The 15,272-nt window shown below is 37.7% G+C and overlaps 1 protein-coding gene across 2 annotated transcripts in view; it reads left to right on the forward strand.

Annotated features, from left to right (window-relative positions):
- COL4A3 (collagen type IV alpha 3 chain) overlaps positions 1–15,272 on the forward strand; it is an 85,593-nt gene that overhangs the window by 62,466 nt on the left and 7,855 nt on the right. For both annotated transcript variants that reach the window (XM_040612490.1, XM_040612491.1), the window contains 17 exons: positions 746–896; positions 1,028–1,141; positions 1,915–2,082; positions 3,193–3,282; positions 3,860–3,994; positions 4,721–4,819; positions 6,368–6,457; positions 6,834–6,973; positions 8,059–8,185; positions 8,444–8,524; positions 9,517–9,615; positions 10,603–10,653; positions 11,634–11,819; positions 12,481–12,611; positions 13,092–13,164; positions 14,486–14,557; positions 14,679–14,798. In XM_040612490.1, the coding sequence (XP_040468424.1) occupies positions 746–896; positions 1,028–1,141; positions 1,915–2,082; positions 3,193–3,282; positions 3,860–3,994; positions 4,721–4,819; positions 6,368–6,457; positions 6,834–6,973; positions 8,059–8,185; positions 8,444–8,524; positions 9,517–9,615; positions 10,603–10,653; positions 11,634–11,819; positions 12,481–12,611; positions 13,092–13,164; positions 14,486–14,557; positions 14,679–14,798 (1,927 nt within the window). The remainder of the gene's footprint in view (positions 1–745; positions 897–1,027; positions 1,142–1,914; positions 2,083–3,192; positions 3,283–3,859; positions 3,995–4,720; positions 4,820–6,367; positions 6,458–6,833; positions 6,974–8,058; positions 8,186–8,443; positions 8,525–9,516; positions 9,616–10,602; positions 10,654–11,633; positions 11,820–12,480; positions 12,612–13,091; positions 13,165–14,485; positions 14,558–14,678; positions 14,799–15,272) is intronic.

The following is a 15,272-nucleotide window of genomic DNA, read 5'->3' on the forward strand; positions in this document are numbered from 1 at the left end:
GTTGTTGTTACTAATCTGTGTTTGATGCCCCAGAAGAGCTGGATGTGGTGTGGCCTTTGATCCGAGTATGTTATCAGTGACTGATATAAGCTCGTCTCTTTTGACCTGCTTTATGAACATACTGATTTGCTGGTACTCAAAGGACTACTCGAACAAATCTGCAGTTCAGTTGGTCAAAAAAAAACTTAGTTCAGACTTTCCATTCAGGCAAATGGGACATTTGTGATAAAACCAGTCTTCATGGAAAACAATGTTCAGAAGAATGATTTTAAAAAAAAGCAATAACTGACTTTGAATACTCCAAGACATATCTGGATGCTGACCTTGAATATTTAAATAAATATTTTGATAAAAGTATGACTTTCATATAAAATTGAAGGAAAAGTTGTATTTGCACAAACATCAACCAAATTTTCAGATACAGGTCCAAAGCTTTTCATAGCAACAGCAAGCACCACAATGCATGAAGGCCAAATGGAGGGAAGTGTCTTGCAGTTTCTTAGGGTTAGGAGACAAAGGTTCAAAAGCTGTCCAGACAAATTACTCCTCTGGTGTGGAACCGGTAGTTGGTCACTAAGGAACATCCAGCTGAACTGGAGCCATTAAAAATTATAATGTGAAAGATCCCCAGAGAATGGAGAAAATTACCGTAATAGAAGAAGTGAATTGATCACATAGTGGAGAAAAATATTTTGGCAGGTTTGTAACATGTAGTGGATTGTTTACATTTCTCTCTGTGTTGCAGGGTGACCCAGGCATGGTTATTCCTGGAGAGCCAGGTAGACTGGGTTCACCAGGAGGTCGTGGCATTCCTGGCTCAAAAGGTGATACTGGATTTCCAGGACTTCCAGGCCTACCGGGGCATGCTGGACATGATGGTGATGATGGTCTAAGAGGTACTGTTGTCAAACAAGCTCATGAAGAACAGCAAGTTATTTTAAGGAAAAGGAAGCCAAGTCAAACAGTGCTCCCTCAAAGTTTGAAACTTCTACTTCAATCATTGTGAATCCAGTTTCCTTTCTTTTAGGAGATCGTGGCTCACCTGGAGTTCCTGGAGACCCAGGTTTTCCAGGGAAACCTGCTGAATGTCTTATTGGCCTGCCAGGTTTGCCAGGTGGCCAGGGAGCTACAGGCCCACCAGGTAGAACTTTCTGAATCCAATGTGCCATTTTGCTCGGTGGGTCTGGGTTTTTTTGTTGCTGCCTTCCAGTGGCCTGAGGGAGCTGAAGTTATTTCTGCATATTGGTTGTAGGATAGGATAGTGTGCGAGGAAATGTAAGCCCATTTAAAAAGTGTACTTTCTGCAGATGAGAAGAAACATATGCACTGATTAAGATGGATTAAGAATCAAATTCCATTGTACAGTAAAGAGTAATCACAAACTGGCCCAAATTCTGCAGGCAAAAGGATATTTCAGTCATATCTTCTGTATGGGGCTGAACTTACATTCCTTGGCACAATGCAATTGATAAAGAAACAAAACAGAGGAAGAGCTCAGCTAGGTAGAAGACTGATTTAGTGTCTTAAAAGTACCTGCATATACTGCCTATGTTTTTTGTTCCAAAAGAAACACACTCAGGTACTCAGCACAGTCCTCCTCCTGAAGGATCTCATATATGATCTCAAATGGATTGCCCCCACCAACCGACACACAACCCACTCCCAAGAATGAATGCAGAATTGGTGGGCTTTTCACACTTGAGTTTTTCTTTTTCTGAGAAAGAACAGAATTGTCTACTCTTGTTCCCGCCCCCCCCCCCCTTAAAAAATGTATGTATGTTGTGTACAGATCTAATGTTTAGCCCTCAAACAGGCAGAGTTTAAGAAGTTTCATGCTTATGATGTCAAGATAGAGATGAAGGTTTATTTTCCAGACAAATGTACTTTACTACACTGTCATGCATTTTTCTTTAGGAGGAAGAGGTTCACAAGGTTCAAAAGGAGAACTGGGTCCTCCTGGCTTGAGTATCCCAGGAAGCTATGGAGAGCCTGGGGAACCAGGATTAACAGGTCTTCAGGGAAATACAGGATTACCTGGTCCCAAGGGACAGTCTGGAAGGCCAGGAATCTCTGGTGTGCCAGGTAAGGATTCCCGAATACTTGTTTTGATGTAGAAATTAAGTCAGTCTCTGCAAAAAGGTGTCAGTCATGCTTTTCCAAATTGAAGATGCTGAAATGCTTTTTCCATCAACAGCTTTCATATATCATTGCAATCTATATGGAAAATAAATAAATCATCATTCCCTAAATGACGAGTGCATCTTGAAGCTGTCATGACACAGTACTGAATTTTCTATAATCCTTCTGAGAACAGAGGGCTACCTTACGTTGGTTTTTGTACAGTAATGTCCTTGCAGTAGGACATGAAATAGTTAATATTCAAAGCAACTCCCAAGTATAATGGCAGTGTGGTTGTTTAGCTCTTACTCAGCATCCCTTTTCAAACAGATAGCTTGTTAATGCTATCTTCTTTTTCTTAAAAAGCAAGTTCAGATCTTGAGCCTGTCAGAGTTGAGTCAGATCAAACTGTCACCTTAACCAGAACTAACTTAAAGTAAGGTAGGTAATCCCTGTAGGTTGTTTGTTTGTTTGTTGGTTTTTCAGAAATGTGTTCAAATTTGATTTGTAGAATAAAATATATCAGTTGTGTAATGTTTCTTACCTCTAACAAAGATTTTTTTTCATTACTGTTAAATCCTTCATTATCCTGTAGGAAGGAGATGGTACATACCTTTTTATGTATACAGCCTATAAAACTAATGATAAACATGTAGCGCTTGACTCAGTTAGGCAAACCTAGGCTTCTGATGTCATTTGAGGGGAGTTATCATGTCCCAGCTGGCCTTCGGTTCCTCAGCCAGAAAGGAATGTCTTTCCCATACATCCCATGACAGGTCACCCATCCCTGTGTGGGTATCTTGGATACATTATCCTCACTGTCAGTTATTTCATTCATTGGTAGAAGCAGTTGCATCTACTAATCTAGGTAGTTTGGGGATTACTGTGTGTGTAAATGCTGTTCCTGTGGTTAAAAACTGGAAAACTGGCTTGGACAGTGTGTTACAGAAATGGAGAAAAAATAAAATGAGCAATTAAACGCTTAAATGACAGGCATGTGTAGTTTTCTGAAATAATGTTCTGTTTTGCTGATCAAATACAAATTAATATGTTCATACTGTTTTATTTCTACAGGCTCAAGGGGAGAACCAGGTATAATGGGCCTGTTGGGATTTCCTGGACCCCCTGGCATGATTGGAAGACCAGGCTATGCCGGTATCAGAGGCAAGTGGCCATAGTATCTGCCATCATTATTACTTAGAATATAGGAAATTCCATGCTGAAGTTAGTCCTGTGATCCATCCTGATGTATGTTATCACTCCTGAGTATGTGTCATGCATGAATTTCTTTGAGTCTTGGTAATTTGGCTTCTGTATATGTGCAGTCTACAGACTGAATGACAACATTATTTAATTATTTTTTTTAGCAGTTTTGAATTGCCACCTTCCCTGTTTCATTAGCATTTGTGCAAGTGGCTGGCAGTTTGCTAAATACAGAGTACAGAACTTTTTTGCTCTATTTTTTCCATCCCATTCATGTTCCCAATATCATTATATCTATTCAACAAATATAAGATTATACATATATTGAGTATAAGAAATAATTACAGTCTCTTGCCATAATCTTATGCTCATAGATGTTTTATTGATGATTCAAAGTAATCAAGAAGCTAGTTTAGATTGCTGATTTGGAGTGTATATTTACATATGTAGTTGTCCTTTAAGACAGAAGTTTCATTGCTTCCCTTATGCTATCGTCTAGTCAGGTTTCATCAGAAAATGTCAGTATATTTTCTTGCAGGTTCTCCTGGCTTCCCAGGACTAAAGGGAAGAAAAGGGTTTCTTGGAGCAAAAGGCGAACCAGGTGATAAAGGTTTTCCTGGACCATCCGAGACCTTGGTTGGTGTTGGGAGTAAAGGAGAACGAGGCTTAAAAGGTATGCATTCATTGTTCTGTCATTAAAAACTAGTTAGGGTTGTCACCTGTGTTGCAGTTCCAGTGGACTCTAAAGTATGGAAGAAACTGACTTTACTACTGAGAGTATTCACATGGCTTTCAAATAATTATTGCTGAATACTGTAATTGTCTTTATTTATGGGATAGTTAGATATTACACTGAATATTTATTTTCATTGTAACAAGTCCATATGCCTTAAGAAACCTCTTACTGTAGTGTTAAACCAGTAACAGTATGTCAGTAGTACTAGAAGGCTTATATACATATATGCTATACATTTGTGGATTTACACATTTAGTAGCCTGTGAGCACAGAAATGGGTGCACTTAACAACTGGATGCTGGATTACAAAGAAATTGAGCCTGCTCGGAAATCCTTGACTGTCAGAAGAATTCCTTTGTTTCCAATATTGATATAGACTCTCTGTACGGGAGTTGTACATACTTAACTAATGCTACCTGGATTTGTGTGTGACGTTTTCCTATGGAAACATTCAGAAACCTCCTTTTGTCTCCGTATGATAAAAAGACAAGGCACTAACTGTGAGCTTGTGTCTTGCTTATATGTGTTCAGTGAAAATCCTATGCTCCAATTCTGCTTCATTAACTTTAAGAGTTATAAAACTTCGAACTACATAAAACTTATAACTTCATCTATTCTAAGATGTTGTTTCATAATACTTTTTAAAATGAAACTTTGTTTTAGGAGTTCAAGGAAGAATGGGTCTAAAAGGAGAAAAAGGAGATGGTGGTGTGCAAGGCCCTCCAGGTCTTGATGGGTCTGAAGGAATACCTGGTCTACCAGGTATGGAATATGTATATTGAAAAATACTGTATAGTGTGGAGAGCAGAGATAATGTTACCTCAGTGCTAGCACATAAATTCAGCTCCAGCAACAGCACTACATTCTCTGCATTAACTCTGAAGCTTTTCTGAGAATTCTGAAACTGAGCAATTTCAAAAGCTGTTATTTGAAAGTCATAGCAGCTGCCACCAAACGGTTCTTTGTTTCTTTCTAAATACAGAATATTGTTTGGGGTGATAAATAGAACATAATATTAAGTCCTGAATAATAATAACTTCAAAATCTAAAAGCTGATGAGGCCACTGAATAAAAATTGGTGTCTATAAAAGTAAAGTCTGAATTCTGTTTTGTTAAAAAAAGAAGTAAGAATTCTAAAGTATGACCATTACAGTTGTGCACAAAAATGTTTCAGAAGCTTTTTTTATTTCAGATTAATTTTATTACCTCTTTCAAAGCCTGCATGTTTGGCTTGTATTTTGAAAGTTACCAGATCTTCAGTGAAAAGCAGACTTTAAAAATACCTGCATAAATTATAAACCTACCTAAGACATTTCCTAAGATATTTCACAAAGTTTTGCTCTGCCATTACCTTAACCTCATACATAATGATACATGTTGAACCTCGAGTGAGACGATGCATCTGCTTTTTTTCAAATTGATGTTAATAAAACATCTTTACTTCTCTGTATTCTGTGGTTTTGATTCTTCAAGGTAACTTCTTTCTAGAAAACTGTATGACGCTGTAATTAGAAACATTAAAAGGGTGACAATTAGAAATAACATTAAACTTATAATCAAAATTGCTCTTCTCGTGATGGCAATTATCCATGCTTTATGTCATCATAGCATCACTGCTATATTGTGTCATGAACATCCTTTATAGTCATTGCTAGGTAGCCAGTCACAAAAAAAGCTGCAAATGCTCCACTACTCCCTAACTTTTTATGGAAGCAAATAAGACTTCACCTGTCTACATGTTCAAGCATTGCTAGTACCCTAAAATGTAGACATCTGGACATTCTAGATGCAACTAGATCTTGTAGTCATTAAACTGAATGCTAATTTAGCTAAACTAAGCTAAATATAAGTGAGTAGGGGGAAAAGTGCCTGAGCCATATAAGAAAAAGCTTGTGGGTATACTAGTTGTAAGAAGCGCATAATAAGTAAGTAATAATGTGATTGTGAAATGCCCAGAAACCAGAGTGAACTCAGGGAGACAATGATAGGAGAGTCCAGTGCGTGAATACAAATTCATGATCTTGATCAAAATTTGCAAAAGTATGTTTCCATTGCTGCCCCTAAGCGCTGTAGTCACAAATTTTAATTTTAATGTTGATACATAAGATGCTTTTTATTTCCTTGACTTTCTGACAACAATAATGATAACTTTAGCTGTGTCTGGGGCAAGAGGCTGCATGTTTATTTATAAAATAATAAGATACCATGACATGGTGTTCAGTAGAGGGTTCTGTGTTCATGACAGATCTACCGGCCGGCTAGTGTCTAGAGCAAACATGTGAAGATGACACTTATTTCTTCACCTTGCAGGTGTCAAAGGATTTATGGGTCTTCCAGGGATGCCTGGAGGACAAGGATTCCCAGGTGCACCAGGAAACAAAGGGGACATGGGAATTCCAGGTCATTTTCTGTCAAGCCGTATTACAAATTCATAGAGCTGTATAGAAGTATTTGCACAGATCCGAGCAGTTACTATAAGCGCACTACACAATACTTAGACTGGGATTTATTCTTTGCAGTACCTATAGGCTTTTCAGCACCACAGCATTTGCTTGACTTGCATAATGCAGTTCTCTCTCTCTCTAAATGAAATATAACTTCTTTAGTTTGAATATGGTTACACGTATTCTTTTTAATGTGTTTAGAAATAAATCACTGGCTGTATAAATTAATCTTTAATGAAGAATGAATATACAAGCAGTAGTTCACAAAACAGAAGGTGTGGTATGCAATTATATTCCTTTTAAGAATGGTATCGGTATCTTTATTTTTCCAGGTCCAAAAGGACAGAAAGGATCTCCAGGCTTTCCAGGACCATCAGGTGACCCTGGTCCACCGGGTTATGGTGGCTTTCCAGGTGACAAAGGAGATCCTGGGTACCCATCTGCTGGGCCTCCAGGAGAACCTGGTCCAAAGGTATAAAGACACTGGAAACATTGTCATATTAGGCAATAAGCAGAGACTTTGACTATAAAAACAGAACAAAGTGTAAGCAAGAGCTGCAGAGTTTGCAGAAGTAGATGATTGGTTAGTGATAAGAAGTATGAAAATTCTGTTGTGTACTCAGGACAAGCTTTTGAGTTCATTATTTTTCATTTTTCTCTTGGTTCAAGAATTTCCTTTTTGTAAAGATGGAACATCTTGGAAATAACTTTGTTTCTTTAGAAATTGCTAATCCATTAAGAAAAAGGACTTGCACTTAAGAAGCAGTAGTATATAAGTATTTTAAACATACAAGGAATACTTGTATGATTAAAAAGTACATAAAAACTTAATCTTAGCAAATTCAAAAGTTTGGACTCTAAAATTGTACAGTTGGCTTTTGACAGTCTGGTAATAACACAAGATTAATTGGGGTTTTTTTTCTTAGCAGTGTTTATTACATTCAGTATATATTATGTTCAGTAATATATATTGCTTAGGAAAAAAAACAACAGTATCGTGTAAGTTAGGTCAACTGGATACAATTTTACTCCACATATTCTGGTTGTTGAACAACTGGGAGTCTTTTTATGATTAAGATTATCTGAAATACATGGTTGAGGCTGCAAACTACTGTAACTTCTGTAATCTGTCTAAATTACCTGTTTATTTTCTGTATTAGCCACTATGAGATTACTGTCGTGAAAGTCAGTAGGAATTCCAGGTAAAAGATGTATTTCAGTATTTTGTATAGCTGCATATTATGTAGGGATTGTATGTTCATTCAAAAGAGGAGCAGTTATAATAAAATTGAGGGAAGTCTATGTGTCAGTGAACACATCTAAAGACTGAAGTTGGTTTGTACAGATTAAAGAAAGATCTTTTTTTCTTAACTATAGCTAAAGGATCAGTGGTATTATGGGAAGACTTCATATAGTTACTTTGCTTTTTGTCTGAAAATCATAATGAACCATGATTTTGCTTACTTAACCTTCAAAATTATGTATGGTTTTTCTATTGTTCAAATATGGAATGTAATGTGATTCTTTACTTGTTTGTGTGTGACTGCTGTTTCTCAGGGAGATCCAGGCCTCCCAGGAGTTTTGGGCAGCAAAGGAGAAAAAGGATCCCAAGGTCATCCAGGACACAAAGGAGTACCAGGACCGCATGGGATCAGAGGGGAAACTGGAGGTGCAGGAATCCCAGGTATATTTTATTTTCAAGGGATGGTGAGATGCTGACGTTTCCTGAAGAAAATTTCTCAATGAACTACACAGGGTGCCTGTGGTGTGGCACATTTATATGCAACTGCTGTGAACCTAAACAGCTTCTTTGCTTGTCAGGCTAGCTTACCTCAGCTAGAGATCTTTTGCAGCTGTCCAAAGCAGAAATGATAGCCAGCTTCTCACTGAGTCTGAATCTAGTCATAATGCCTCTTCTCTCCCACACCCTTTCTTCTTACAGGAAAGCTTGGACCTCCTGGAGATACTGGTGTTAAAGGACGGCAGGGCCGCCCAGGACAACAGGGCATTGCAGGCCCTCCTGGTATGATATATAGCATCGCTCCCAGATCACTGCCCCCTGGTTTGTTATTTTCTTTGCAGCGAGGCAGCTGATGTTCTGAAGTTTTTAGAATTTAAATGATGCAGTTATCGTCTCTGTTTATGTTAGTTCAAGGCTTTATTTACTTTTCTGATTCCAACTAAGGTCTTCAACAGCCTGTTTGCAATGTTGTCAGTTCAGCTGAGGCAAGAGGATTTAATTTTGTTTCACTTTTGCAAAGCTCCCCACCCTGTTTTTTTTTATTCCCAGAGGTCTCAAGATGTGATATCCACACAATTGTAAGAAAGGCTTGCTCTACCTCCTAAAAGAGAATAATAAACTAAGATGTAGCTAGATGAAGAGGAGAAAGAAATTAATTAAGAGTGGAAAGAGAGGACAGAGTTGTAGTTGTCTTTTAAAGCAGCAAAAAAGATAAAACCATTCAATATACCTAGGCGGGAGTATGTAAAAATGCCACAACAGAGGTGTGCAGTGCAGACTTTATTAAAGTGAGTGCCAGTCACTGTCTTCAAAAAGAGCATCGAATGCTCTTATGTCCAGAGATTCTCATCAAAATTATGTGGTTTTGTAGACTTTAGTGAAACTGCACTGACTTTAAATAGTTAGTGAAGATCAGAATCTACTCCATGTTTAGAGAAACATTGAATTTGTAATGAAGCCAGGCAGAGAAACCACACAACCCATGCTGGTGGAAATCCATACAGGCAAAATTAAAGGCAGGATCCTAAAATACCTTTGAAAGATAGACAGTTACTGCCTGTGAAAATAGTGGGGGTGTTAAATCCACTGAAGTTCGGTGAGCTCAGTAAAAATTATGTGCTGTTCTTTACAAATGTTTATATACCAACACAGTTACATTTATCTTTGAAGTAGCTGAACTGATTAAATTTTAATAAAGGGGACTCCTATCTTCTCCTTTTGAAATGCATAATAATAGAAATGTAAATTATTATATGGTCCATTATAATTCACAGGTGCTGTTGGAGACCCTGGAAAAAATGGACTTGTTGGTGAAAGAGGTGATCAAGGTCAGGATGGTATGCCTGGTCCCCCAGGAGTAAAGGGAGAACCAGGTAACACCAGTGAAATATTTCTATTCTATTTTACAGTTGTTTTTTTTCCCTAGTTAAACTGGCAAGCATTATTTGGGAAAGATTAATAAGGAGTTTCTGTGGAGCCAAAGATAAGTTTATAAGTGTAAGGTTTTTCACTTTTACGTAATTCATAGATTTTCCTATGTAATTATTGAACGTGCTGTCAACAACCCAAATGCATATGTCATTATATAGTTATTTGTTTTGTTGACTATTATACATGTGATTTGTCATATAGTCACATCAAAATGTTAATGTTTGCAAGAGCCAAAGTATTGGTGTTAACAGTTCTTAAGTGTTTAATGAAAAGAACCAAAATCCTTTTAAAGGAGTCTCCTCCCTTATGTGGAAACAAGATAAAAGGAATCACAGTGTTTACTTACATGAACAGTGAAGGTTTCCATGACCTGGCTGTTGGGCTGTAAAACCTTTCATTTTAAATATCACTCCTGACGTCATAAACATCCACAGATAGATTTAGTCCTTCACTGAATTCTGACAGAAGGTGTTTTCACATTTTACAGTGAAAATTTTTCTGTGTATGTTAGTATAATGAGGGTACTAAGAATGCATTCATGGTAGGAAGTTTTTACATACTAAGTTTGAAGTAATCACTGTTAATGTATTTTCTGGTTTAGGTATTTACATTTCTTCTTCTATTTTTCACACTAACTGCAGATTTTTCTTGGTTTGTTTTTTTTTTCTCTGAAAAAAGACAAAGCTTATTTTGTAGAATGTACCTGAAATATGATTGATTAATAAGAGTTCCTACTATAAAGGAAGACTTAGAAATTTAATTTGTATTTCTGGATAGAAGGAACTGAAATAATCAATTATATAGTATGTATAACTAAAATCTACATTTTGATTCAGTGAATTCTGAAGAAATGTGGGCAATATTATGCAACTATGATGTTTTCTAACAGTTATTCAAGACTGAGTATAATGTGACCTAATATTTTATAGGAGCACCAGGGAGAGGAATCCCTGGCTTTCGAGGTATTCCTGGTCATAGAGGTGAGTTGTCTTTTTCAGAAAGCAAGAGCTTGATTTTTAAATACCAGAATCATCATCTTCCTCTTTAAGTTGCCTCCTGCTTTTGGATGCTTCAGTTGGCACTAAGAGCGTCAGAGGAAATCAAAAGTGATTCTGTGCTTTTGATTAATGAATTGGTGCTATATACTAAATGTATAGATTTGCTTGTAGAGTTGAGACTATTGTAAAAGGGAAGTAAAGATCTAACGATAACAGATGATGATGCTGAATACTAAAAATAGTCTAAGAAAGCTGAAGTGATTGCATTTTAATTTTGTTCATCTCCCCTTCTATGTTGATGGAACAGTTGACTGAGTGAACTTTCCATTTTTTGTTTTCCACTGTATTTCTAGTACTGGTAGAAATCAATTGATTGTTTTACTTACAAAAAATAAATACATCTGTCTTCATATCCTCTATATATTGATCCTGCACTCTAAGATCAACCTCATAACAATATCCTTTTGGAGTAATCTCTTACTTCGTTGCACTCATTGATGCTTTTAGCTGGAGTTTAGAAGGATTTGCCAGTTCTGATGCTCAAAGAAGCATTTCTGCTACTTATGCATCAAGGTATAGTCCCTGCTCTGGTCGTTCTACCCTCCTCTCAAGTTTAGTCCTTTGTATGAGCAACCTCTGAAGTGGAGTTTTGGAGGGGTTTTGGGGGTTGTTTTGTTTGTTTGTTTTGGGTTTCTTTTTTGTAGGTTTGTGGGGTTTGGTTTTTTTGGTTTTTTTGGTTTTTTTGTTTTTTCCAAGAGTGGTGTGTACACTGCCTTGCAGTGAGTCCTGTCTTCTCACAACTATTTTGCTTTACAGTAGCAAGGTGGCTTTGGGGACTTCTCCATACTAAAAACAAAGGCTGAATTCCACCTTTGCGGTATAGTAAATGCACATATTCTGTGTAGTCATACCATTTTACTATCTTGACAGCTCTCCCCAAATGTAATACTTGTACTTTGCAGGAGTCAAAGGGGATATGGGACTGCCTGGTTTTCCTGGGCCACCGGGTATGAAAGGTCATCAGGGTGATCAAGGACCTACTGGACCTCCGGGCTTAGTGGGGTTACCTGGATTTCAAGGCACAACAGGCATGGCAATCACTGGCCAGAAAGGGAATAGAGGTATTGCTGGTGCAGATGGAAGACCAGGTGTGTTGTTATAACTCTTTATCTGAAATGATAATTGAAAGCAGAATTCAAACTGTCCAGAACTCAAGTTTGAAAGGTGTCTTCCCCCAGGACAGCTTCATAATTAAACAGGTAGTTCCTTTACCAATTAATGCAATGTTACCATTGCAAACACCGTGATGGTGATGTAAATAAAAACAATGCTAAGCTTTGCAGTCGACTCCATTGCATGATTTTGCTTTCTTCCCTTGTAGTCTGTAGGGCTGCTGAGGTCCAGCTTTAAAGAAGGGAGATAGCATGAGTGTGTAATGTGGCACTTAGGGACGTGGTTTAGTGGTGGACTTAGCAGTGTTAGGTTTGTGGTTGGACTCAATTTTAAAGGTCTTTTCCAATCTAAATGATTCTATGATTCTGTGGCTACAGGCATAATTACAACTGGAAGATATTCAGAAAACTGTAGTGCTGTAGAGTACTGTAAGAACTCTAATCTCAGATTAAATTAGCAGGCTAGGAAAAATGATTTTATTCTTTTTTTTTTTTAAAAGGTATATTTCCTTAGGAATCACTGAGGTAGTAAACATGAATAGCACTATAGAGTTGTTGAATGTCATACTGGATTGTATGTAATGTATGTCAAATGTTGTTGGCAGCGGTCTTTACTTACTCTGATGTTTCTGTACAGGTTCTCCTGGTTTTCCCGGACCTCCTGGTCTTTCCACTTCCAGCATAAAAGGAAGCAAAGGTGTTAGAGGGGCAGATGGCATACCAGGACCAACAGGGCCAGCTGGCGACATTGGTCCTCCTGGTCCAAAAGTCAGTGAAAAGAATATTGCTTGCTTGTTACTCCATTGTTAATTTGCTCTTACCATGAAAATAACACCCAGGACAATTAAAAAGAAGAAAGAAAAGAAAAAAACAACATACCCAAACAACCAACACACCCCACAAACAATCAACAAACCAAAACAAAAAAAAAATGCCACATCCTTCCAAAAAATCCTTGTAATAGAGGAAAGATATTAAAATGAATATGAAAAGTAGTTTTTATGGACTTAAGTGGACTGAAAAGAAATTACTGTGAATTTCTGACATATCATTTCCTTGGTCATTCTGTGTTACGGAATAATAATAGTTATGGGACTATTTCTAACATGCTCAGAAATGGAGCAGTTGATTCTAGTTGTAGCATATGCTGTGAACATAATGCTTTGAATATTCTGAACAAAAAGATAATGTACTTCATAGCGTGCAGATGCTGCTTCCCATTTATTATTGGTGTTACCTGATTTGCAGGGAATAGAAGGTCAGTCAGGTTATCCTGGAGCTAGAGGGGACCCTGGATATCGTGGATTCCCAGGTGTAAAAGGTATTCATGTATTTATTACCTACATTTCTGTGTGCCAAATTAAATCATTTACGTGTTGCATTATAATAGTATTTGTGTAATAGTACCAGGTGTGGTCCTAGACGTGAAGTTTTTCCATCAAGAGCATGGTGTAGGTCAGCTATAAATTAAAGCATTCACTAGGAGCGCATTTTCTTTGAGCTAGATGCTGTGGATATGTCCAGACTGATGTTAAAGTGACTTCAATGGCCTCCATTCCAGGCAAATTCAAAACAAGTTGACTAATAATGCATAAGGACTTTGGGACTGCTAATTAGTAATGCCACACCACTGCTAGATGATGTGACTTTTTGGCAACCTGTTAGCTATAGAACTCAAGGCCATTTAATCACAATTACAATTACCCAGAGCACTGGGTCCTATGTTTGGTATAAAATCGTCCCAATTATAATCTAACCTACCAGTTTATCAGCAGACAAACTGTTAAATGTATTGGCATCATTAATTTCATATTCCTGAGGATTAGCTGGATCAGGAGCTGAGCTGACTAAAAAGACCTTTTTAACGTAGACATTTTTCTAGTTATTTAAATCTGATACAGGTCTGCGTTACTTCACTATTCTCATTTTTTTCAGTTGCATGGTTTACAGCGACACAGAATTGTCGTTACCTGTTTAACCTACTGGTTTGTGTTCCATGCTAATTATTGTGTATTTTATATTTGTTCTAATTTGAAAAGTCACCGTACAGTCAGTAATTATACTTTCTTAAGCAGAAAGCTGTCTTTTCGTGGCATATTCAGTCAAATCTCCTGACTTGATGATAAAAATACATATTATTTTTTTTATTCCCAGCAGAGCTGTGTGGAGTAATCTGAATGTAACCTCATACTTTGCACAGTGAAAGGAATTGTTTATTACATTTCAAACACCTGAAAAACTATACAACTCTCCCAAGAGTCATCAGTGTTACTGACAGTAGGGTTTAAACTGTGTTTAAACTGCACATCATCACTGAAGGCAGCAACTGACCTGCAAACTCGGTGACAAAAACACATAAGATAAAAAGGACATAGTCTAAAGTTGAGATTTTAAGCTAGGTCTGTGAGACCAGCCATTATATGAAGATAGGCATGGAATCATCTTCTTATAAACTGAGTGCACTTGGCCTAAAAATTACACAGTAACAAGCAGAGATGTAGAAGTCCACTTTCGCATTTCAACCGAGTCTACAGGCTATGTTACTCTTTGGGAAGGTTGCATGGATCATGCAGAACTCTAAACCTTGACCATTGTTTTGACATTTTAAACCAGACAGACAGAGGTTCAATCTTCTCTTTTAGGAGAAAAGGGTAATCAAGGACCCCCTGGACCACCAGGTGCAGAAGGGCCAAGGGGACCAAAGGGCCAACATGGTAACCAACCATTCTTGTTCTAATACCAGCTGACTTAGGTTGATTTGTTTGGGGGTTTCTGTAGTTTGTTTTCTTTCTTTTAATACAGAGCAATAGCTCTTCATTATATTTTTCTTGCAAGGTCCATCTGGAGTCCCTGGGAGAATATTCTCTGTCCCAGGAAGCAAGGGCCCTCCTGGACTGCCAGGAATCCCAGGAACACCAGGTGATCAAGGAATTCAAGGGATTCCTGGACTACAAGGTGGTTTAAATTTTTTATCTCTTTATGTGTTTGTGTGTGCTGCTTAGTGGAACATTTTGGTTTTGCGGGAAAACATGCTTCTGCATAGAAAATTTATGTGTCTTTAAAAACACCTCTCCATATTTTAAAAAACATTATTTGTATCTTGTTGACAATCTTATGGTTATAAGCTGTCCCTTCCACCTGCCCTCCACCCGCACAGTCAGTGAGTTTTTCCCTCCAACATAAGCCTAAGCAAATGAATGGAATAAGAAGTAAACTTGGATCAAAACTTTCACCATTTTCATACAACCAGAACCATGCTCAGGATGTTTGTCATTCTTGGGGGAGGGGGGGGAATTACCGTGTTTAATAGAAGTACTCTAGATGTGCTACAAAGTGATCATGTCTGTCATAGTCTGGGGATGGGAAGGGAAAGGAGAGGCTGGCTACTTCTTCACTGGCACTAGAAGTGAAGCCTGCCAGGTGAGGAAT

The sequence above is a fragment of the Falco naumanni genome, chromosome 13 (genome assembly GCF_017639655.2).
Source record: "Falco naumanni isolate bFalNau1 chromosome 13, bFalNau1.pat, whole genome shotgun sequence".
Lineage (NCBI taxonomy): Eukaryota > Metazoa > Chordata > Aves > Falconiformes > Falconidae > Falco > Falco naumanni.